Source organism: Podarcis erhardii (genome assembly GCF_964252035.2).
Source record: "Podarcis erhardii genome assembly, chromosome: 9".
NCBI lineage: Eukaryota > Metazoa > Chordata > Lepidosauria > Squamata > Lacertidae > Podarcis > Podarcis erhardii.
The window spans coordinates 22,682,912-22,703,027 of NC_138512.1; the positions used below are offsets into that span (position 1 = coordinate 22,682,912).

General features: G+C 42.5%; 1 protein-coding gene across 8 annotated transcripts in view; it reads left to right on the top strand.

The window, feature by feature from the left end:
* APBB2 (amyloid beta precursor protein binding family B member 2) overlaps positions 1 to 20,116 on the top strand; it is a 173,252-nt gene that overhangs the window by 90,674 nt on the left and 62,462 nt on the right. For 6 of the 8 annotated variants that reach the window (XM_081875747.1, XM_081875750.1, XM_081875744.1 and 3 more), the window contains 4 exons: positions 11,118 to 11,323; positions 16,615 to 16,677; positions 17,098 to 17,183; positions 18,182 to 18,242. In XM_081875747.1, the coding sequence (XP_081731873.1) occupies positions 11,118 to 11,323; positions 16,615 to 16,677; positions 17,098 to 17,183; positions 18,182 to 18,242 (416 nt within the window). The remainder of the gene's footprint in view (positions 1 to 11,117; positions 11,324 to 16,614; positions 16,678 to 17,097; positions 17,184 to 18,181; positions 18,243 to 20,116) is intronic. The other 2 variants (XM_081875752.1, XM_081875751.1) reach the window with 1 other exon arrangement.

The following is a 20,116-nucleotide window of genomic DNA, read 5'->3' on the forward strand; positions in this document are numbered from 1 at the left end:
TTGGTTAGAATAATAGAATTGTAGAGTTGGAAGGGATCACGAGGTCATCTAGTCCAGCCCCGTAAAATGCAGGAATGTCAACCGATCATGGACCGAATGGGTTCATTTGAGCAATGTGTCACTGTGACCATTTTACATTAAGTAGATAATTCCGTAAGTATCACAAAGGCAGTCTACTGCTTGTGCATCTGTTCTCGGAATACAATATTTGTTGTGAAATTGTGATATATGGTGGCAGGTAAGATATCGTACCTTGTTTATGGGCAGATGGGACAGAGAGGCATTATTGGGTCAGGACCTGCAGTTTTGGCAAATGAGTTGGCTGATTATGTATGCATGCTAGTTAATAAAGCACTCAGATATTCAGTGGTTCAGAACAGGCAGTTTTGTCACCAAGACGGAGGGAGTGGAGTTTAGGAATTTCTAAATTTTCAGTTTGTCAGCAGACTTTGTAACGTAGAGCAGGGCTCTGCCGAGGCAGCAAAACACCAACCAAAAATAATAAATTCTTTTTAAAATGGGAATACTCAAATGCTTTATCAGTGGTAACTAAGCTTGATGTTGAATTTTGAGTGAATCATAGGAGAGAAGCGACAGGAGGGCGACTTCTCTAATGTCTCTGCACATTACTGTAAATGGACTGTCCGAGCAGTCCAGTTTTTTATTCATCCATCAGCCAGATTACATCTTGGCACCACTTTTGTTTACCCAGCAACAGCAGGCTTTAATTAGCTGGATGGATCGGATAAATTAAAAAACAACCAAAAACCTGTTTGCAAAAATCTACGGTTTTATCAACAATGCAGCAATGGCAATGTGGTGCACTTTCACTTTATAAAACTTTTGCTTCTTCATATTTGGTTTTATGATGATATACTGCTTCCCTATTACCTTTCCTTCCTTCCCCATTACTTATTGGGTTACAAAGCCAGGCTTCATTTGGAGCATGGTGAATTGCCATTTGATGGCTGCATAATATTTGCTTGGCTGGTTGTGAGCTGATGTTCCCTACGATTTCCTGAAGCGCATACCTAGGTTAGATTGCCTGGTAGATATCTAGCCTGCAAGCACCATGGTGGCTAAAATTATTTTTAGGACAGTTTTCAAATAATTTATTGCATCCTACCAGCAAATTCAGAGCCTCCCTTTTAGATTTTGATGCATTTTTTTCTATAAATTAAAACTAGCCTCAAAATTGCCTTGATAGCATGCTGAATTAGTTTTGTTGTTGTTGTTGTTGTTTAGTCGTTTAGTCGTGTCCGACTCTTAATGACCCCCATGGACCAGAGCATGCCAGGCACTCCTGTCTTCCAATGCCTCCCGCAGCTTGATCAAACTCATGCTGGTAGCTACAAGAACATTGTCCATCCATCTCGTCCTCTGTCGTCCCCTTCTCCTTGTGCCCTCCATCTTTCCCCACACCAGGGTCTTTTCCAGGGAGTCTTCTCTTCTCATGAGGTGGCCAAAGTACTGGAGCCTCAGCTTCAGGATCTGTCCTTCCAGTGAGCACTCAGGGCTGATTTCCTTAAGAATGGATAGCTTTGATCTTCTTGCAGCCCATGGGAATTAGTTAGCTGAATTACTTAGCTTCCAGGAAAAAGCAAGTGAACTGCCACAGGGCTCCATCCCCCAGCATAGTGCCTAGTTAAGTGGTAGTTGTAAGAAACAACTTGTCTTGGTAAGTAGTTTTTCCTTTCCTCCCCAATTTGCCTTTTATTAATGAATCCAACACCTATAAAGATATGCTTCAAGGCCAGTTTCCCCAACTGGCTGATCCCAAATCTGCAAAAGGACAAGCTCCAAGCTTCTAGGCTTGATTGACTAATGGCGCAAGCCTAACCATGTCTACTCCAAAGGAAGTCTGGTTGAATTTACTCCCAGGTAAATGGGGTTAAGGGACGTGGGTGGCGCTGTGAGTAAAACCTCAGTGCCTAGGGCTTGCTGATCGCATGGTCGGCGGTTCGAATCCCCGTGGTGGGGTGAGCTCCCGTCGTTCGGTCCCAGCTCCTGCCCACCTAGCAGTTCAAAAGCACGCTTAAGTGCAAGTACATAAATAGGTACCGCTTTATAGCGGGAAGGTAAACGCCGTTTCCGTGTGCTGCGCTGGTGCTGGCTCGCCAGAGCAGCTTCGTCACGCTGGCCACGTAACCCGGAAGTGTCTCCGGACAGCGCTGGCCCCCGACCTCTTAAGTGAGATGGGCGCACAACCCTAGAGTCGGACACGACTGGCCCGTACGGGCAGGGGTACCTTTACCTTAACCTTAAATGGGGTTAGGATTGCAGCCTAGGGATTCCAAAGAAAAAGCCTATGTATGGGATCATCATTTTGGAAAATAGGAGCATTTCCACATTAAGATGTGGGTCAGAACTCATGCAGCTTGGTGAATTGTTTTCCATTAAGGTTCTGATCCAGATGTTAATATGTGGGTGCTGATTTTTAGCCTAGTAGTTTTCTAAAATCATAAGTGCAGCTGATTAAAACTTCCACAAATGGGAAAACCAGACTGAAGTGTTTGGACTAAATACCACAATGGGTGGTATTCAACAAAGCCTCTTGAAAGTAATGAACCTAAGTTAGTTGTGTTCTTTAATATCATTGGATCTCCTCTGAGTAAAACTTAGTTGAATACCACCTACAATTTATTTTGTGGATTCGTTTCTCGGTTGCATCATTGGTTTTATTTCTTGATATTTACTAATAAAACCACCTTTTTAATCTAGATACTTTAAAGTCCTGTTTTTGTGCAAGCATGATAAAAACCTCACATGGCCAGATGCTCAAGTATTGCTGTGTGGACATAGCAGTTTGAAAGCATACCAGCTCGAATAGATAAATAGGTACCGCAACGGCAGGAAGGTAAACAGCATTTCTGTGCACTCTGGCCCTCACCACGGTGTTCTGTGCACCAGAAGTGGTTTAGCCACATGACCCGGAAATGCTGTCTGCGGACAAAGGCCGGCTCCCTTAGCCTGAAAACGGGGATGAGTGCCACACCCCATAGTCACCTTTGACTGGACTTAACCTTCCAGAGGTCCTTTACCTACCTGTGTTGGAATGACCATTCACTCAGCAAGGCAGCCAGGGGGGGATACACCCAAACTCTAAAGTACAGTCATACCTTGGTTTAAGTCGTTTCGGGTTAAATCTTTTCAGGTTGCGTCCCGCAGCGACCTGGAAGTAACGGAACGGGTTACTTCTGGGTTTTGCCGCATGCGCAGACGCTCAGAATGACGTCACATGCATGTGCAGACGTGGCAAATCGTGACCCGCGCAGACGTGGAGACACAGGTTGCGTTCTGTTCATGATGCGAACGGCGCTCCAGAACGGATCCTGTTCTCATCCAGAGGTACCACTGTATAGCTTTTTGTACACTCTCTTTTCCCAAGGCCAGTTTCTTCCTACCTCTGAGTAGGAAACAGTAGTATGCTTTTTCCTCTGATAAATCCCAGAGGAGATTTTAGTCAGAGCTTTCGGAGCGCTGTGCAAAAGAGTGGTCAGAATCACTGTAGCAAACAAGTTCCTAACACCCTTAATTTTTGTAAAGAAAACATGGGTTTGATCCAACCAGTATTCATCACTTGTAGGTACACAGGAAGTTGTCACAGATGCAGTTCAGTATTGCTTATACCAGGGGAACCTCTCTACCTGGCATTTGGGACTCTCCCCAGGACTCCCTTGATCTCCCCTGCTCAACGCAACCCCAAGTGCTATTCCTTCTGAATGTGTCCTTGAACTGTGAAAATGTCTGTTGCATGCCTGGGTTAGAGGTGTGTGTGTAAACCTATGGCTTTTGCATGGCTAGAATGTCACCTACTGTATAAAAAGGTAAGAACTGCATCTGTTGCTCTGGCCCTGTCCATCACTTTCATGCAGCCCTCAAAAGTTAACGTATGATAGAATATGGCCCTCGGACTGGAAGAGGTTCCCTTCCCCTGATCTATACTGACTCAGAATGATACAGGTTCGACTAATACATTTCTATGTGTGAAAAAGTAAGACTTTTTGAGCACATAAATACAATATTGTCCAACGAAGGAGCACTTTTGCTACTGTTTCCTGAATCAATTCTTATTCTAGGTCATTGGTTTTTGCTGTTTTTGGAACAGCTTAGTTCCCGAATGTTTTGGCTCCCGAACACAGCAAACCCGGAAGTGACTGTTCCGGTTTGTGAACTATTTTTGGAAGCCAAACGTCCGACGGGGCTTCTGCAGCTTCCAATTGGCTGCAGGAACTTCTTGCAGCCAATCAGAAGCCGCGCTTTGGTTTTCGAAGCTTTAGGAAGTCGAACAGACTTCCAGAACGGATTCTGTTTGATTTCCAAGATACAGCTGTATATAAATAGTGTTATCTGTGGAGCAAAACCTGTTGCGGATGGCAAAGGAAGGTTTTTGAAAGAGTTCTTGACATGAACCGCAGTAGCCTTTTAAAAAAGTGTAGTGCTTGATGCCACCTGGTGGACAGCATACAAAATACAAGTTTGAAAATAATTGTCGGAAAAAGGAAATCCTCATGTTGCAGGTTCCTGAATGATCTGTGAAGTCATCTCTGATTTCCCCCATTTTTATTAATGTAATCCATAGAAACATACAAAGTACAAAATTTAACACATAATAAAGTTCAGGACATAAATAAAACTCGAGTCAAGACACAGCAAAAATCACACAATAATCTCTACTAAGTATAGTTGAAAAAAACAAATATTGCTATAGTTTCTAATGTTACTACAGCAAAAACAGACAACTTGAGTTCTACAAAGTAGCATTATGGGGATTTTTTACACTCCAGATATTAATGAATAAGGTTGCTAATTAAACTGTGCTCAAATGCTCATTAAATTACATACAGTGGAAACCTCAGGTTGCAAACCTGATCTCTGCAGGAGGCACGTTCGCAACCTGCAGCGCCACGTCTGCGCATGCGTGGGTTGCTATTCAGCGCTTCTGCGCATGTGCAAAGCACCGAAACCCAGAAGTAACCAGTTCCGGTACTTCCGGGTTCGGCACGGTGCGCAACCTGAAAACGCGTAACCTGAGGCACCTGTAACCCGAGGTACCACTGCACAACTAAATACATACATTCAGGTTACATACGCTTCAGGTTACAGACTCTGCTAACCCAGAAATAAGTTAAGAACTTTGCTTCAGGATGAGAACAGAAATCGGGCTCTGGCGGCGCGGCGGCAGCAGGAGGAGGCCCCATTAGCTAAAGTGGTGCTTCAGGTTAAGAACAGTTTCAGGTTAAGAACGGACCTCCGGAATGAATTAAGTACTTAAACCAACTTAGACTGAGTTCTCACAAGCATAAAATAAGATGGTAAACCTGTGTCTGAACTATACCACTGTAGACCCCACTGTAGACCCCAGCTAGGGGCTTACAGAATGGAACACTTTTCCTCCCTCGGTGTCATGCACTGAGAAAACTTGGTGTGCTAGAATGCTTCTCCTTGCCATTGGATTTTCCATGTGGAGTTGTTGTTGTTGTTATGCGCATTGACATGATAAAGCCCAGATTCAGATTTATAGCTTCATGTGACCTCTCGTCACACCTTCTCACCTTCTATGCTTAGTGTATTGTGGGAGGAAGGCTCCCCCCATTCTGCTTGTGGAGGATGACATCTCAGACATCTGATTTGAAGTGTCATGAAAAGGCAGCACACTGATAACGATTATATTTATTCCCAATTAATATTGTAGCTATTTTTGTAGTCAGGGAGGTGGCTTGCAGCATCTGGTTTGCAGCGTCAAAACAAAATGATGAATTGACTGCTCTTTTACACCAAGTTGGTATTTTGTGAAACTTGCATTTATAAAGTAAAATAGGAATTAAAGGTGCATGCATGCAGCTAAACATATACTGTGCCTGTGTGCGTGCGCACGGCAGATATTGTTTTCTAGAATTATTGTGGATTGGGAAATACTAATTGAGGGGAAGGGACAACACATAGTGCAAATATCTCCCATCGATCAGCACCCACTAGTGTGGATGGGAAACATCAAGATAGATTTTGGAGGCATTAAAAATGCTGAAAGCCCTGGTGTGAACTCAGCCTCTCTCTCAGATTTAGCTTCCTATTTATAATAAGGTGACAATGTTGTTATGTGAAACACAGCACTCTAAAACAACATATGCAGACACATCATCTTATAAAGTAGCTTCTCCAATTTTACATGAAAAACTTTAATTAAGGTGTTTTCAGTTCAGTTCAGTTTGATGACTAAACTTCCGCAGGTTTCATCGAGCTGGCTCTTAACTGTTGGAACTAGATTTTTTTTTTCCTTTTTTGAATCATCGTTGGACTTCTTGAAGGTTTTTTTTGCAAAGAAGAGGATCCTGTTGTCTTGGCAACCAGTTGCACGCTGTGAAGGAGGACTGTTCCAAATGGCCAACTTTTGGCTGTTTATATCTCAGTTTCTTATTGAGTAATGCTGCCAAAATTAGACATGCTTGTTTGGCTTGCGATGCAGTTATTTGTCCTGTCGAATGTTGCTTTTCACCACATTTTAATTTTAGGGCTGCACTCAGGTTTCTTGCCATGAGTTTTCGAAGGACCTATCTGCTGACTTTCATTGTGAACTATGAGGATAGGTTGTGCTGCTGCAACGCATGCAGAGTAGTGGAAACATTTTTTAAATAAAATTGTTCGGCATTGAACTGTGATAATCACTTGCATGCGAAGTATGGACATTTGCAAAAGTGGAGTTACAATCTACAGCTGTTACATAGCCGCTTCATTTGAATCCTGTTTGAAACAACACATCAAGATTCTTCTGTTTATATTTTAAATCTGCGTGCTTCCTTTGTGTCTGCTTGTATCTCTTTTGGCCTGTTATGTCTCGCTAGAGCTACTGAGTTTTATTTATGTCCAGAAGTTTATTACGTGTTAAATGCACATAAATGGGGGGGGTGTCATAGGAAAGAAACAAGGTCAAAAGGGGGCCACAGTTGGAAAAAATGTTGGAAACATTGTTCTGTATCACTATTCTGTATCACCTGTGGCCGTCTTAGAATATTCGGGGTTGGGGGCATATGTCCCCCAGTTGGGAAACACTGATATAGAAAATAGAGGTTCTCACTCTAGAACAATTGACTGAGTTTTGCTTCTCTTTTGTAGGAACGAGCTATTGAAACTTCCATGCTTTTTATAAATGTAATTTGTAGGATATTTTGGTGAGGAGAAACCTCCTTAAACCAGGGTTTAATTGTATGCCTTCTAATTTTAGACACTATAGTATGCATAGTTATATTTCTTTGCACTCAATATTACATTATCCTTTCCTTTCTTGTATTCCTACTGTAATAATATTTTATATAAGCAGTGTGGTTCTCTGCTGCCTTGAATCATGGAAGAATATACAGTACTATGGTACCTCGGGTTAAGTACTTAATTCATTCCGGAGGTCCGTTCTTAACCTGAAACTGTTCTTAACCTGAAGCACCACTTTATCTAATGGGACCTCCTGCTGCTGCTACGCCGCCGCTGCACGATTTCTGTTCTCATCCTGAAGCAAAGTTCTTAACCCGAGGTACTATTTCTGGGTTAGCGGAGTCTGTAGCCTGAGGCATCTGTAACCTGAAGTGTATGTAACCCGAGGTACCACTTTACAATACTGATAAATGTTATATAAGGAACAGTGATGTCAATTCGCTAAGAAAAAACAGGGATACCTAAACCCATTTTTGTTGTTGCATCTATGAGACTATTTCTGTTTTGTGACTGTTGACCTTGTAAAATAGCCTTGGGGTGCCTGCCATACTAGAAAAGATATCTTCATGAAGTTGCAAAATAATGGAAGAGAAAATTGGCTCCATTTTACTGCACTTTCAGGTCAGTTGTGCCATATGGAGATACTGCTGCCTCCTGCAATTTTTATCTCTGTCTAATTGAATTGAGGCCAAGCAATGATTCATGTTATGGTACTTTTTGATTTGCTATCTTTTTCCTTTGGAGAAAAAGCAGTAAAAGAAAAACTGTTAAAATTGTACTATTATTCCAAACACTAATGACCACCAAATCCAATGTATTGTTTACGGCACTGTCAAGTTGTAGTAGCAGTTGATTTCCATCTTGTTTTAGGAAGTCGTCGTAATATTTTAGTACAGTGCAGTAAAACCATCACAACTTGAAACACAAATTGAATTCCCAAATTTGCTTTCATCACCTTGCCAAATTCAGCATCTGAATTGGAGCATATCATATAGAATGGAGTTTATTGTAGCAATAAATCAGCTCTGTGGTAGACTGTGACAGCTGGAGGAGAGAGTTATAAAACAGCAATATATTACTTTACTCAGATTTTACTGCACCTTACATTTTTTTCCCAAACTCATCCCTAACCCTCTAACCAAGTGTATGCCCTGTGGTTCTAAATACTGTTATGTTGAAACAAGAAAAATATTGCAACAGAAACCGTATTTAGAACCATAGGGCGTACATGATGCTTGGGCCACATTCTGTCATCTTTCATGATGATGATTTAAGGCTGGGTTGGAGAGCCTATGGCCCTCAAGATTATGTTGGATTCCATCTCCAGACAGCCTTGGGAAGCACCATCAATGGTCAAGGATGATGGAAGCTGAAGTCCAGCAATATTTGGGCTCCAACTCGTCATCCAAGGACTGCATGTGGCCCTCAAGGCATTTTGGGCAGCCCTTGGCAACATTTGACCCACATACACACAACCCCACATAAGCGAGGCGCTGGCAGAGCCCTCATGCCTCCTTCCCAAAAGCCTGTTTAGTGCTTTCCCAGCTATGGGAAGGAGGTCGAAGGTTGGAGGCTTCCAAGACACTGCCAGAGCCTTGTGCCCCCTTCCTGTTCCTGCAGCCAGTTGGAAGCCGCAGAAGCTCAGACAGACGTTCGGCTTCCAAAATAGTTCGCAAACTGGAACAGTCACTTTTGGGTTTGTGATGTTCGGGAGCCAAAACGTTTGGGAACTAAGCTGTTCAATTTCCAAGGTACGACTGTATGACAAAAAGGCATTCCAGGGTGGATCTGCTACACTTTTGAAATAGAGATCTGGCTCCTCAGCTGTCCTCTCAAGGGGCCATGGAATTGCAGCCTAAATAAATACATTTTGTTAATAACCGTAATACTGTTTTGCTATTACCACGTGTGTTGTTATGGTCCCCACATTTCAATATTAATTAAGATAGAGACTTCATAGGCTACACTTGTAGAAAGCCACTCACCTGGTCGCCTATGGTAAATACCGTAATAATCACCTCCAGGCAACCAGGCCGTGAAACCAGTCTGATGCTGGCTCTGTCCTCAAGACCTAAGTAAACCAGACTTGGTTTTCAGAGGAAAGGGAGGAACTAGCCGGAAGGCAGAATCATCAGGCTCATTCTGACTAGTGTGAATCTGATGTTCATGGCCAACAAGATATAGTGAATTCTTATTGATTATAACTTCCCTGGGCTTCCCATAAACATCTTTTTTCACTTGCAAGCTGCTATTTGGAGCAAAACTGACAGTATATGAATTCTGGGGTGCTTTACATAGTCTTTCTAGGAAGTGAGGCAAAATTCTTTCTCATTAAAGAACAACATTTTAAAGGAAACCCTGGATAATACAACACTTCAGTGCTCAGAAGGCCTGAATTAATAGAAAGATATTATTTCTCAGTGTGATTCCTATAAACATTTTTTCTCTATGTATAATAATAATAATAATAATAATAATAATAATAATAGTTGATATCCAATTAAGTCCTACTCAGAGTAGATCCATTGAAATTAATTGACTTGTCCATTGAGTATGATTAATGCTGGATATCACCCAGTATATTTGTAATTAGTCTCAGAAGCAACTAGAGCAGAATGAAGTGCTACACACTTCAATAAGCAGATATATAATGTTTATAGTACACGATAGCCTTGTTATATTTAAAAGAAAAGTATTCAGAGAATTGGACACAAGCCTTAAAATTCTATTTAATAAATTTCTTTTTAATTTGGTGAGGCTCCTCACTTAAAATATTCTCTTGTCTTAATTGCAGGGGTTTCTGTAATCATCTTGCAGTGTGTATTCTTTTACTTGTTTAGTCATATTGTCCTTATTGAAGATCTTACTGAAATCTGTTTTGCTTTTTTGTTTCCAAGTCAAAACACTGCTGGAGGCTTCTAAACTTCAAAGACATTCATATTTGGTTCTCTAACTTTTACGGCATACTATGCTGTAGTCATGAATAATTACATGTAATTTTCCTTTCATCTTTTGTTGGTTGCTTGGTTTGGAAGAAGTGGCTCATTGTGAGCAGCATTGTACATTTTTGCCTTTGTGTACATACCATGATTTGAATTCCAGCTACTACCACCAAAGGCCTTTTCCTGCAAAAGGTACTGCGACTGCAGTACTGTACTGTATTAAGGGGAGGAATGTTTCGTGGCAAAGAATCGAGGGTGCTTGGAAACTGGCTTGTTTCCAGAAACAATTTTCCCATTTCACCTTTTAAAACAGACAGTGTGTGTATAGAATAATTAAAACCTTTCATTCTCAGCGGATCTTCATTGTTGGCTTAGGTTTATGAAGCACATCTGAAAGCTCTGTACAATGTAATAAGGAGCCTTGCAAGTCACGTGGCAGAATCGCAATCAGTACACAAAAGTTAGCGTGATTCTGGCAGCCTTAATGCCAGTAATAGGTTATTATTCAAGTTACTGCATGACCCGACATGTTCTGGGTATTAGAAAATAATCTTCAGTAAAAAATCAAATCAAATGGTTAAGTATGTTAGTCATTACAAGATATTCTGGCTTCTTTGCGGACTCCTTTGTCTGTTTGTAGGTCCATTATACCTGAATACCCCTGGAATACAGGAAGCTGCCGTAGGCCAAGTTAGATCATTGGTCTATCCCAGCATTGTCTACACCAAGCGTGGACAACCATGTTTTTGTCCCGGGCCACATATGCTCAGGGATAATTGTTTGCGGGCCCCATGCCAGTGACTGCTGTCTTGTTGTTTTCAGAAGCAAAATTGTGTCATACAGATACCATTACTTTAACCTTGCTTCGCCGATGACAGAACTGTAGTGTTTCTGCAACACTTGATTTTGGGGTTTTTTTGAACTTGTTTCACATGTTAACAGTGTTTTGGGGTTTTTTGTTCCCTGCAGATATATGGAGCGATCACTCATTTCAGACAGATCCTGACTTGCCTCCAGGCTGGAAAAAGATCAGTGACATAGCGGGCGTCTATTATTGGCACATACCGACAGGAACAACCCAATGGGAACGTCCCATATCCATACCAGCAGAACTTCAAGGCTCAAGAAAAGGCTCCCTTAGTTCGATCACACCATCTCCCACTCCAGAAACAGAGGTAACGTTTGTTTTTCTGCTTTGAGTCATAGCTGTCAACCATCCCTTATTTGGTGGGAAACTCCCTTATCCTAGTGCCATGTCCCGCTGCTGTCCCTTATTGATGATGTCCCTTAAATTTCCCGGGTTTCAGAGGAAGCAGCTCCCCTCCCTGCAACCCTCCCTGCCAGCCAGGGAGGAGGGAGGCTCCAACTGTGTTGCTTGGCTGCCCGCCCCGCCTCCTCTCACCAGCCTCGGCCCCGGGAGCCCCTCCCCACTGGGACTGATGGGAGCCTAGGGCTCTTCTGCCACCATCCTCCTCGCAGCCGCTGAACTGAGCTTCTCTGCCTGGGACCTGCCCGCCACTGCTGCTCCGGCCAGGCCGTACTGTGGCTGTGCCGCCGAAGGACCCGGATGAGATGGGCAGCCTGGCACGGCCTATGAATTGCTGAGGATCCTTGAGAGGAGAGCGAGGGCAACCATAGAGAAAGCAGTTCAGAGAGAGGAGGAGGAGGCAGAGGCAGGACCGCAAGCGCTTCTCCCATAGATTTGTAGTGGTAGACTAGCATAGATGGTCTGATCTGTGGGTTTACTTCGGGCGCTATTCCCCCCCGCCCTTCCTCCCGTCCCGCCTGACGGAACTGAGAGCTGCAGATGGAGCACGAGAGAAAAGATACAGAACTGCAGCAGCATCTTCGTAGCTTGGACTTGGTTTTGCGCGAAAAGTGGTTGCTGCTTGTAGTTATTTAATTGCAGTGTTTCATCAGCTGGTGTCTTGAGCAGCAAGCTCTGGAAACGAAGGGCTAAAAACCGGCGCTGCTCTCCAAAATTATCTGGTCCCTTTTAACTTCGCATTTCAGCTGGTTGACTTACTTTGGCTGCTGATCCCTTATTTTCAAGGCTGCTGGTCCCTTATTTTCAAATCTGTAAGTTGACAGCTATACTTTGAGTCTGTGGACAGGTGGAGAACCATTTTAAAAGGTTAACTTTTTTTTTTTTAAAGACTTTTGATACATCAGAAACCAAGAATATTAGCATATCTTTCCTCTTGCTTCATGCAAACTAGTGGCTGCGACAGCCGTGCCAGTTAGTTGCTTTAATCTTGCATGGGATTGCCACTTCTCCATATTACTGCTACATGCAACAACAAATGGAAGAGTGTTGCAATCCACATGGATTAGAGCCAAACTAAATGGTGGATCAGCTGGTCCACATTCACACTTGTCTTGAGTTCAGCGGCACATCAAAAAGAAAAGTAGAACTTGTTAGGCCTGCAGAGAAGCCCCTGAAGCAAGAAGAAGCCCTAGTAATCTCACAAAGCTGTTCCTCCAGAGCCATGCTTCATACTACGTAGATAGCATACGGCTGCGTTGAGTTTAAGGACTTGTCATACCAGTATAAGTGGACCTGATGGGTTGGGAAGTGCTAGAAGTGATCTAGGTTGCCAAGAGGATCAGAGCAGCCATTCGTTGCCATTGCACACAGGAGAAGCTGTGCCATGGCGAAGCAGTTTGCAGTGACAACCACACAACAAATGAAATGTTGTAGGCATCAACCCTTATCGTCTTTGAGAGAAGCTACAAACTCCCTGCCCCCAATCCCCAAGTATTCTTCCCCGCAAAGCATTAAAAAGTGGTCTGTCTTTTTCAGCTCAGTTGTAAGAGTTGTGCAATGAATATCGGCTGGAAAAAAATCAATTGCAGATCTAGATCTCTAATGTGTAGACTACCGAGTTGTTGCTTTTGTCTCAAATACAGTTTTTAAAGTACTGCCACTTTCGTTTAAGACGTGGGTGGGGGGCTCTCAGTACGTTAACCTCATTAATCTGAACTTTTGATTTTTTTTGTATGCCATGCTAAAGAGCAGAAACTGCCATTCTTTTCAAATCTGTTTTAAATGTTAGTCAAAACTTCTTACTAGTAGAAGGAAATGACCCAAAAATCAGGCAGTAAAACACCTAATTGGGCAATATGACACCACAGACCACTTTGAATAAGATGTCCTGGCAGTAGCAATTGTTTGAACCTGGCAAGTAAAACATTGGGAGGAATCTTTTGTGTTTTAGCTGGTTCTGCATACATCCTCTAGAGTAAAAAATGATTGTCCCTCAGCTAGGGGAAATAAAAACCAATAAATCCAAACACACACAATAGGTGCCATCCATAACACATTATATTCCTCCTTTATATTTGTGTATTTATTATTTAGATTTATATCCTGCCTCTCCACACATTAATATGTGTAGCTTGATGGTTGCCTAGACTCATCAGAGAATATTCTTATTTCCTTTGGCCTTGAGCTCAACCTAAGAATCACATTATTTTCTTTGTGCTGTGCTGTGGTTTTATAAAAATTAATTAGCTATATATAAATTGCAAAGAAATGCTTTGAATCAAAATTGCGTTGGTGTTTCCCAATCCACCATGGAAAAATTGTTGGACAGTTTGTGTGTGGATACTGTTAAGTAAAAGGCAGGAGGGGTGAGTAGACTGCCTCAAGTGACAGACTGTGGAGTAATTTTGAAAGGGCAACAGATTGTCACATACTAAGTTCATTATTATATTTTTACCACCATAGTGGGACATCATTTGGCTTTTCTGCCTTTGGCACCAGGATGTCTTGGGCCACCTCAGATAGGAGTATTTAGAATAAAGAATTTGAGATGAGTTCCAATTTACTCTCCATTAAAAAAATATTTTCTTCATATTTCCTATTCAGCCCCTGTTAGAAGCATCTGGTATTGATATACTTAGTCTGAGATGAAGATGTTTGAACCTTTTAGCTATCTCAGAAACATGCTTGGGAATGTTTTATAACTGAGCAATTTGTCATTTTGCTTATTATTAGATATAGTCTGTCTCCTATTACTTTCCTTCTGTGCCTTTTCATATGAAATCTTGCTTTAAAAAGTAGCAATCTGGCCTGAGTGGAAAGCAATTCAGTTTTAATATTTTTTCAGTGTAATAATAATGTTATTATTTATACCCTGCCCATCTGGCTGGGTTTCCCCAGCCACTCTAAAAACATGATAAAACATCAAACAGGATAAAACATCAACCATTACAAACTTCCCTAAACAGGGCTGCCTTCAGATGTCTTCTAAAAGTCAGATAGTTGTTTATTTCCTTGACATCTGATGGGAGGGTGTTCCACAAGGCAGGCACCACTACCGAGAAGGCCCTCTGAGCTGGACCTCAGTGTTCAGGCTGAACGATGGGGGTGGAGACGCTCCTTCAGGTATACCAGGCCGAGGCCCTTTAGGGCTTTAAAGGTCAGCACCAACACTTTGAATTGTGCTCAGAAACATACTGGGAGCCAATGTAGGTCTGTTCAGGGAAGCTTTTAATGTTTAATAGGTTATTGTATTTTAATATTCTGTTGGAAGCCGCCCAAAGTGGATGGGGAAACCCAGCCAGATGGGTGAGGTATTATTATTATTATTATTATTATTATTATTATTATTATTATTATTATTATTATTTCAGAACTGGTGTTATGTGGTCTCGGCAGCCACTCCCAGTCACCAGTCTAGCTGCCGCATTCTGGAGTAGTTTTAGTTTCCAGGTCACCTTGAAAGGTGGCCCCACATAGAACACATTGCAGTAGTCCAAACTGGAGATAACTAGAGCTTGCATCACTCTGGCGAGACAGTCTGCAGGCAGGTAGGGGTTCAGCAGGTTTGGGAAGGCTCCCTCACAGAGGGAAGCATTCACCACCCCGCAGAGTCCATCAGTTTTATGAGGCCGGATGGGCAAGGATCAAGGAGACAGGTGGTCCGTTTCACTCGCCCAAGCAGCCTGTCCGCATCCTCGGAGGTAACAGATTGTGAGAAGATTTTAAACAAGAAAACTGAATATAGCATTCTGTGCTGTTGTGTGACTTGGGTCCCATCTGCACTATACTTTTAAAACAGTGTCATACCTCACTAAACAGTCATGGCTTCCAAAGAATCATGGGAATCGTAGTTCATTAAGATTGCCAAGAGTTGTTAGGAGACCCCTATTACTATCACAGAACTACAATTCTTAGAGTGGTTTCTCAATCGTTCCTCCTTCCCAGCAAATGCTGTATTAAATAGGCCTATTATCTTAGCCAGCAAGACTCTTAATACAGTGCTACCTTGGTTTGCAACCGTTTTGGTTACAACTGTTTTGGATTACAACCACGTCAAACCCGGAAGTGTGTGTCCCTTTTTTTGGATTACAACACATTTTGGGGGGATTACAACCCATTTTTTGGGGAGGCCCCATTGGCGAAGGTGCGCCTTGGGTTACAACCTTTTTTAGTTTACAACCGGACCTCCAGAACGGATTATGGTTGTAAACCAAGGTGCCACTGTACTGTATTTTCTTGCGAAGTCGTGATTTTCATTGCAACAAGAAGCCTGTCTGTATTTCTTATTCCATTGTTCATTTCCCCTCCCTCTCCTTTTTATGTTTCCACTAACATTTGATATTGTCTGTTCTAGCAGTTTGAAAATACTAACTGATCAAACACTGGGAGATGGAAATAGTTTTCTTTTCTTTTCTTTTTAATTGATATTTCAGAGTAGGCCAAGACAATCTTGTCAAGCTCCACAATTTGCTTCCTTTCATTCAAATATCCTAATGATAATGCAAGCACATTGTGTGTTGTGTCTGTCTCTAATTCGTATGAACTTTCCCTTGTCCCAGTTCCTTGTCTTGGTAAGTAATGTTAGAAGTGGTCCTCACTTCTACTGCTTCCAAATACCTCTGTACTCAGGGCTGGCTCAACAATAAGAGACAAACAATAAGAGGCAAATAATTCAGGGGCACCTTCTTCTGTTAGGTAAATGCCTTTGAGAGGGACCCAGCCTACAGGTGCACAGGAGCAGTTTAGCAGCTTTCCAACCAGAAGAGAATAATTTCTGTGTTCCAGGGAATTGGAGAATCGATCTCTGCTGGTTACTGAAGGGATAGACACAGTTTGTAAAGGAGGTTAGGGCATATAAATCTAAAAACGATAAAATAACATCCCAAACAGCTATTACTTAATGTGCTATTATAATGAGGCATAAGTGCAAATTTGGGGTGGAAATTTTTAATTTTAATTTTTAATTTGCTTGTTCAGCATCAAATGTTGAGCCAGCCCGGATTCTACAGCAAATTGAATGAGTTTAAACTTGAGGTGACCTGTTCCCTAACCCAACCTGCAAATATCAATGCTAACAACAGTGTTTTTGTGTTCCCCCTCCCTTTTCTTCCTTTCTTTCCTCCCTCCCTCTCTCCCTCCTTTCTTTCTTTTATTTTTTTATCAATGTGCTTCTTCCTGTGTGAATAATTATATATCTAGAAACAGCCATGGAGTGATTTTGCTGTACTGAATGGGGGAAAGATTAATAGTGACATTTGGAAGGCAAGTATATTGTCAGATTTTAGAACACTTTAATGCTTTTTTAACCTTTTAAAAAAACCATTTTGCATGGCCATGGCTGTATTTATCGTATTTATCCTCCCAAAAATATCACTCATGACATCCAACCAGCCAGAGAGAACAGGAATTTTGGTCTAGCTCCTTAACTTGCTACCTCATTCTGATATTTTTCACGCACAACGCATTTGTTCAAGTCAGCAGGACAGATCTTCACCCATAACAGAATCATGCCTGCGCCTAACAAACTGTAGTGTTCAAAATATGTGCATGCCTTTATATACATATATTCGCTAAAAACACGGTGCTGCTGCTTTGCAGGAAGAATATTCTTTGAAAATAAAAGCAAATCCATAGAATAAAAGCCTCGCATCCTGTATAACAAGCTGTTTTCCCCTCCTGCAGGATCTCCATGCAGCCACAGTAAATCCAGACCCCAGTTTGAAAGAGTTTGAAGGAGCAACATTGCGCTATGCCTCTTTGAAGCTCAGGTATGAACAGTTTATCTGTTAATCATCTTTACTCCTCAGTCCTAGATGCATTTGCTATGACATAGGTCTCATTGATTTCTAAGGTATTTTCCTTTACGTAAACGTGTTTTGGACTGCAGCTGTAGATTACTGTTCTTTTTTTTGTAATCCTATTGAAATAACTGGAAAACAGAGCTGGCCAGGCAGAGGGCCTTCTCGGTAGTGGCGCCCGCCCTGTGGAACGCCCTCCCATCAGATGTCAGGGAAATAAACAACTATCTGACTTTTAGAAGACATCTGAAGGCTGCCCTGTTTAGGGAAGTTTTTAATGTTTGAAGCTTTATCGTGTTTTTAATACTCTGTTGGGAGCCGCCCAGAGTGGCTGGGGAAACCCAGCCAGATGGGTGGGATATAAACAATACATTATTATTATTTATTATATTCTTAAGTCTGGTGCCCACATACTTTAGCTCCAGGGTCGCCAACATGGTGCCAGAGTGCCCATCAGTTCCTCCTATGGCACCCACAAAAGGTGTCCCTTAAACATGCCCATGTTTATTTAAGACACTTACAGGCCACTTATTCAGATTTCTATAACACAAATAGTGTTTTAGCTTTGGAAAAGTCTGGAAGGAACCAATTGACTTTTAATGTGTTTCTGGGCTGGTGCTAAAGCCCTATAAAGCCTGGATATGGAATAACTGAAATAGTGCCTTCTTTATATGCAATGACATACGACAAGGGTGGTGCACGTGTGACCCTCCAAATGTGGGATTCCCAACTCTGATCAGCTCTAGCCAGCACAGACCACAGCTAAGGATGATGGGAGTTGTAGTCCATTAGGATCTGAAGGGCATCTCCAGGCCCTCCTCAAAATCCTGGAGCCTACTATTCTCTGTTCATGTGAATGCAGCCAACGTTTGACAGGTGTCCGCCACTCATCATGCAAAAATATTGTCTTTGAGTTGTCCATTCTATTTGGCCCTAACACTAACAGTAGCATTTCCTTCCCAAAACAGAAATGCCCCACAATGCGATGAAGATGATTCCTGTAGCATCAACAGTGATCCAGAAGCCAAGGTCTGTAAGCAAAATAATATGTGTGTTGTTTTTGTTAAAAAGTCACTAATCTAGATGGACAATAAATGTAGTGATCATATTTCAGTTTTAAGACCTGATACCCGTAGACAGCATTTCACAAACTAAAAGCATTGCAAATGGAATTATGAACTAGTTTAGCGAATGGCGAGTGGGTTATTGGTTTGCTTTGTGTATTTTTTTTAATCTTATATTTTTTGTTGTTGTTACTGCCCTGGGATCTGCTGATGGAGGGTGGTATACAAATCTAAAAAATAAAAAATAATAAAAATATTCTGTTGAATTGAGAAAAATACTGAAAGCATAACATCAGCGTGACATCTAATATTTCACAAACCATATACAGTAATGAATTGCAGAGAGCCCTATGCACATTAGGACATATCTAAGAAATCCCACCTGCTGTACGCCAGCTCCCTCAGCCAATAATAAAGCGAGATGAGCGCTGCAACCCCATTGTCGGCCACAACTGGGCCTAATGGTCAGGGGTCCCTTTACCTTTAAGTACGAAGGACAATGGAGTGTGCCTCCAGGGGTGAAGTCAAACAGCTGGAGAATCGCAGCACCTGCTGCGGCTGCAGAGACTGGTAACTCATAACCTCTGCCTCCTGTGTTGGTTTTGCTGTGTTAGTAGCACCCAAGTGACCGCTATAGGGTACAAGCCTGGGCAGCGTGAAGGGAGGTCCTGGGTTGCCCTAACAAGAAGCCCCCTCTTGGTCTCACTGATGTACATTAAAGGAAAGCAGAGCAGTATGTTTGACACCAGTTTAGCTGCAGGAGTTGCCAGAAAGAGATGTACAAGGCCTTAGGGACTCCACTCCAGATTCGTGCAGGGTCCTTAAGCCGTTTCTTCTCCCAAAGATGTCCTGCAAGTACTACCCTAGGTAAAGGGACCCCTGACCATTAGGTACAGTCGTGGCCGACTCTGGGGTTGCGGCGCTCATCTCACTTTATTGGCCGAGGGAGCCGATGTACAGCTTCCGGGTCATGTGGCCAGCATGATTAAGACACTTCTGGTGAACCAGAGCAGCGCACGGAAACGCCGTTTACCTTCCCGCCGGAGTGCTGCCTATTTATCTACTTGTACTTTGACGTGCTTTCGAACTGCTAGGTTGGCAGGAGCAGGGACCGAGCAACAGGAGCTCAGCCCATTGCAGGGATTCAAACTGCCGACCTTCTGATCAGCAAGTTGCCGACCTTCTGAACGGCAAGCCCTAGGCTCTGTGGTTTAACCCACAGCGCCACCCGCATCCCTAAGTACTACCCTAATAAATAAATAAATAAAATTATGCTGGTAGGAGCTAAAGGACCAAAGGCAGTAAACACATAGTGCACACTGGGACTTTTCTGTCCCGCTCCCAATGCATCCCCACCCAAGCTGCTCTCTCACACACACCACAACTGAGAATTGACAAACTGCAAGGAGATAAGTCCAATTCCCTGTATGGAGCATCCCAATTAACTTTAGGAGCAATTTGGCTTCAGGTGGGGCTGCAGTAGGAATGGGGTGCAGAAAAAGCCCCACTGCACATGTGGGGAGAGCGAGAACCACCCTTAGCAGAAGCAGGTGGGATTTCTTAGATATGTCCTAATGTGCATAGGGCTCTCTGCAATTCATTACTGTATATGGTTTGTGAAATATTAGATGTCACGCTGATGTTATGCTTTCAATATTTTTCTCAATTCAACTTAAGGTATTACTTAAGGTATTTCTAATGTTATGGCTGGCAATTCCATGGCTCTTCACAGCTCTCCGAGCTCGTTTTGCGTATTGTTCCTTCCTCCCCTCTGATAAAACTGACTTTGAGGTTAAGATGGCCACAGGTCAGCCAGCCATCTCTGGACCTCTGCAGATC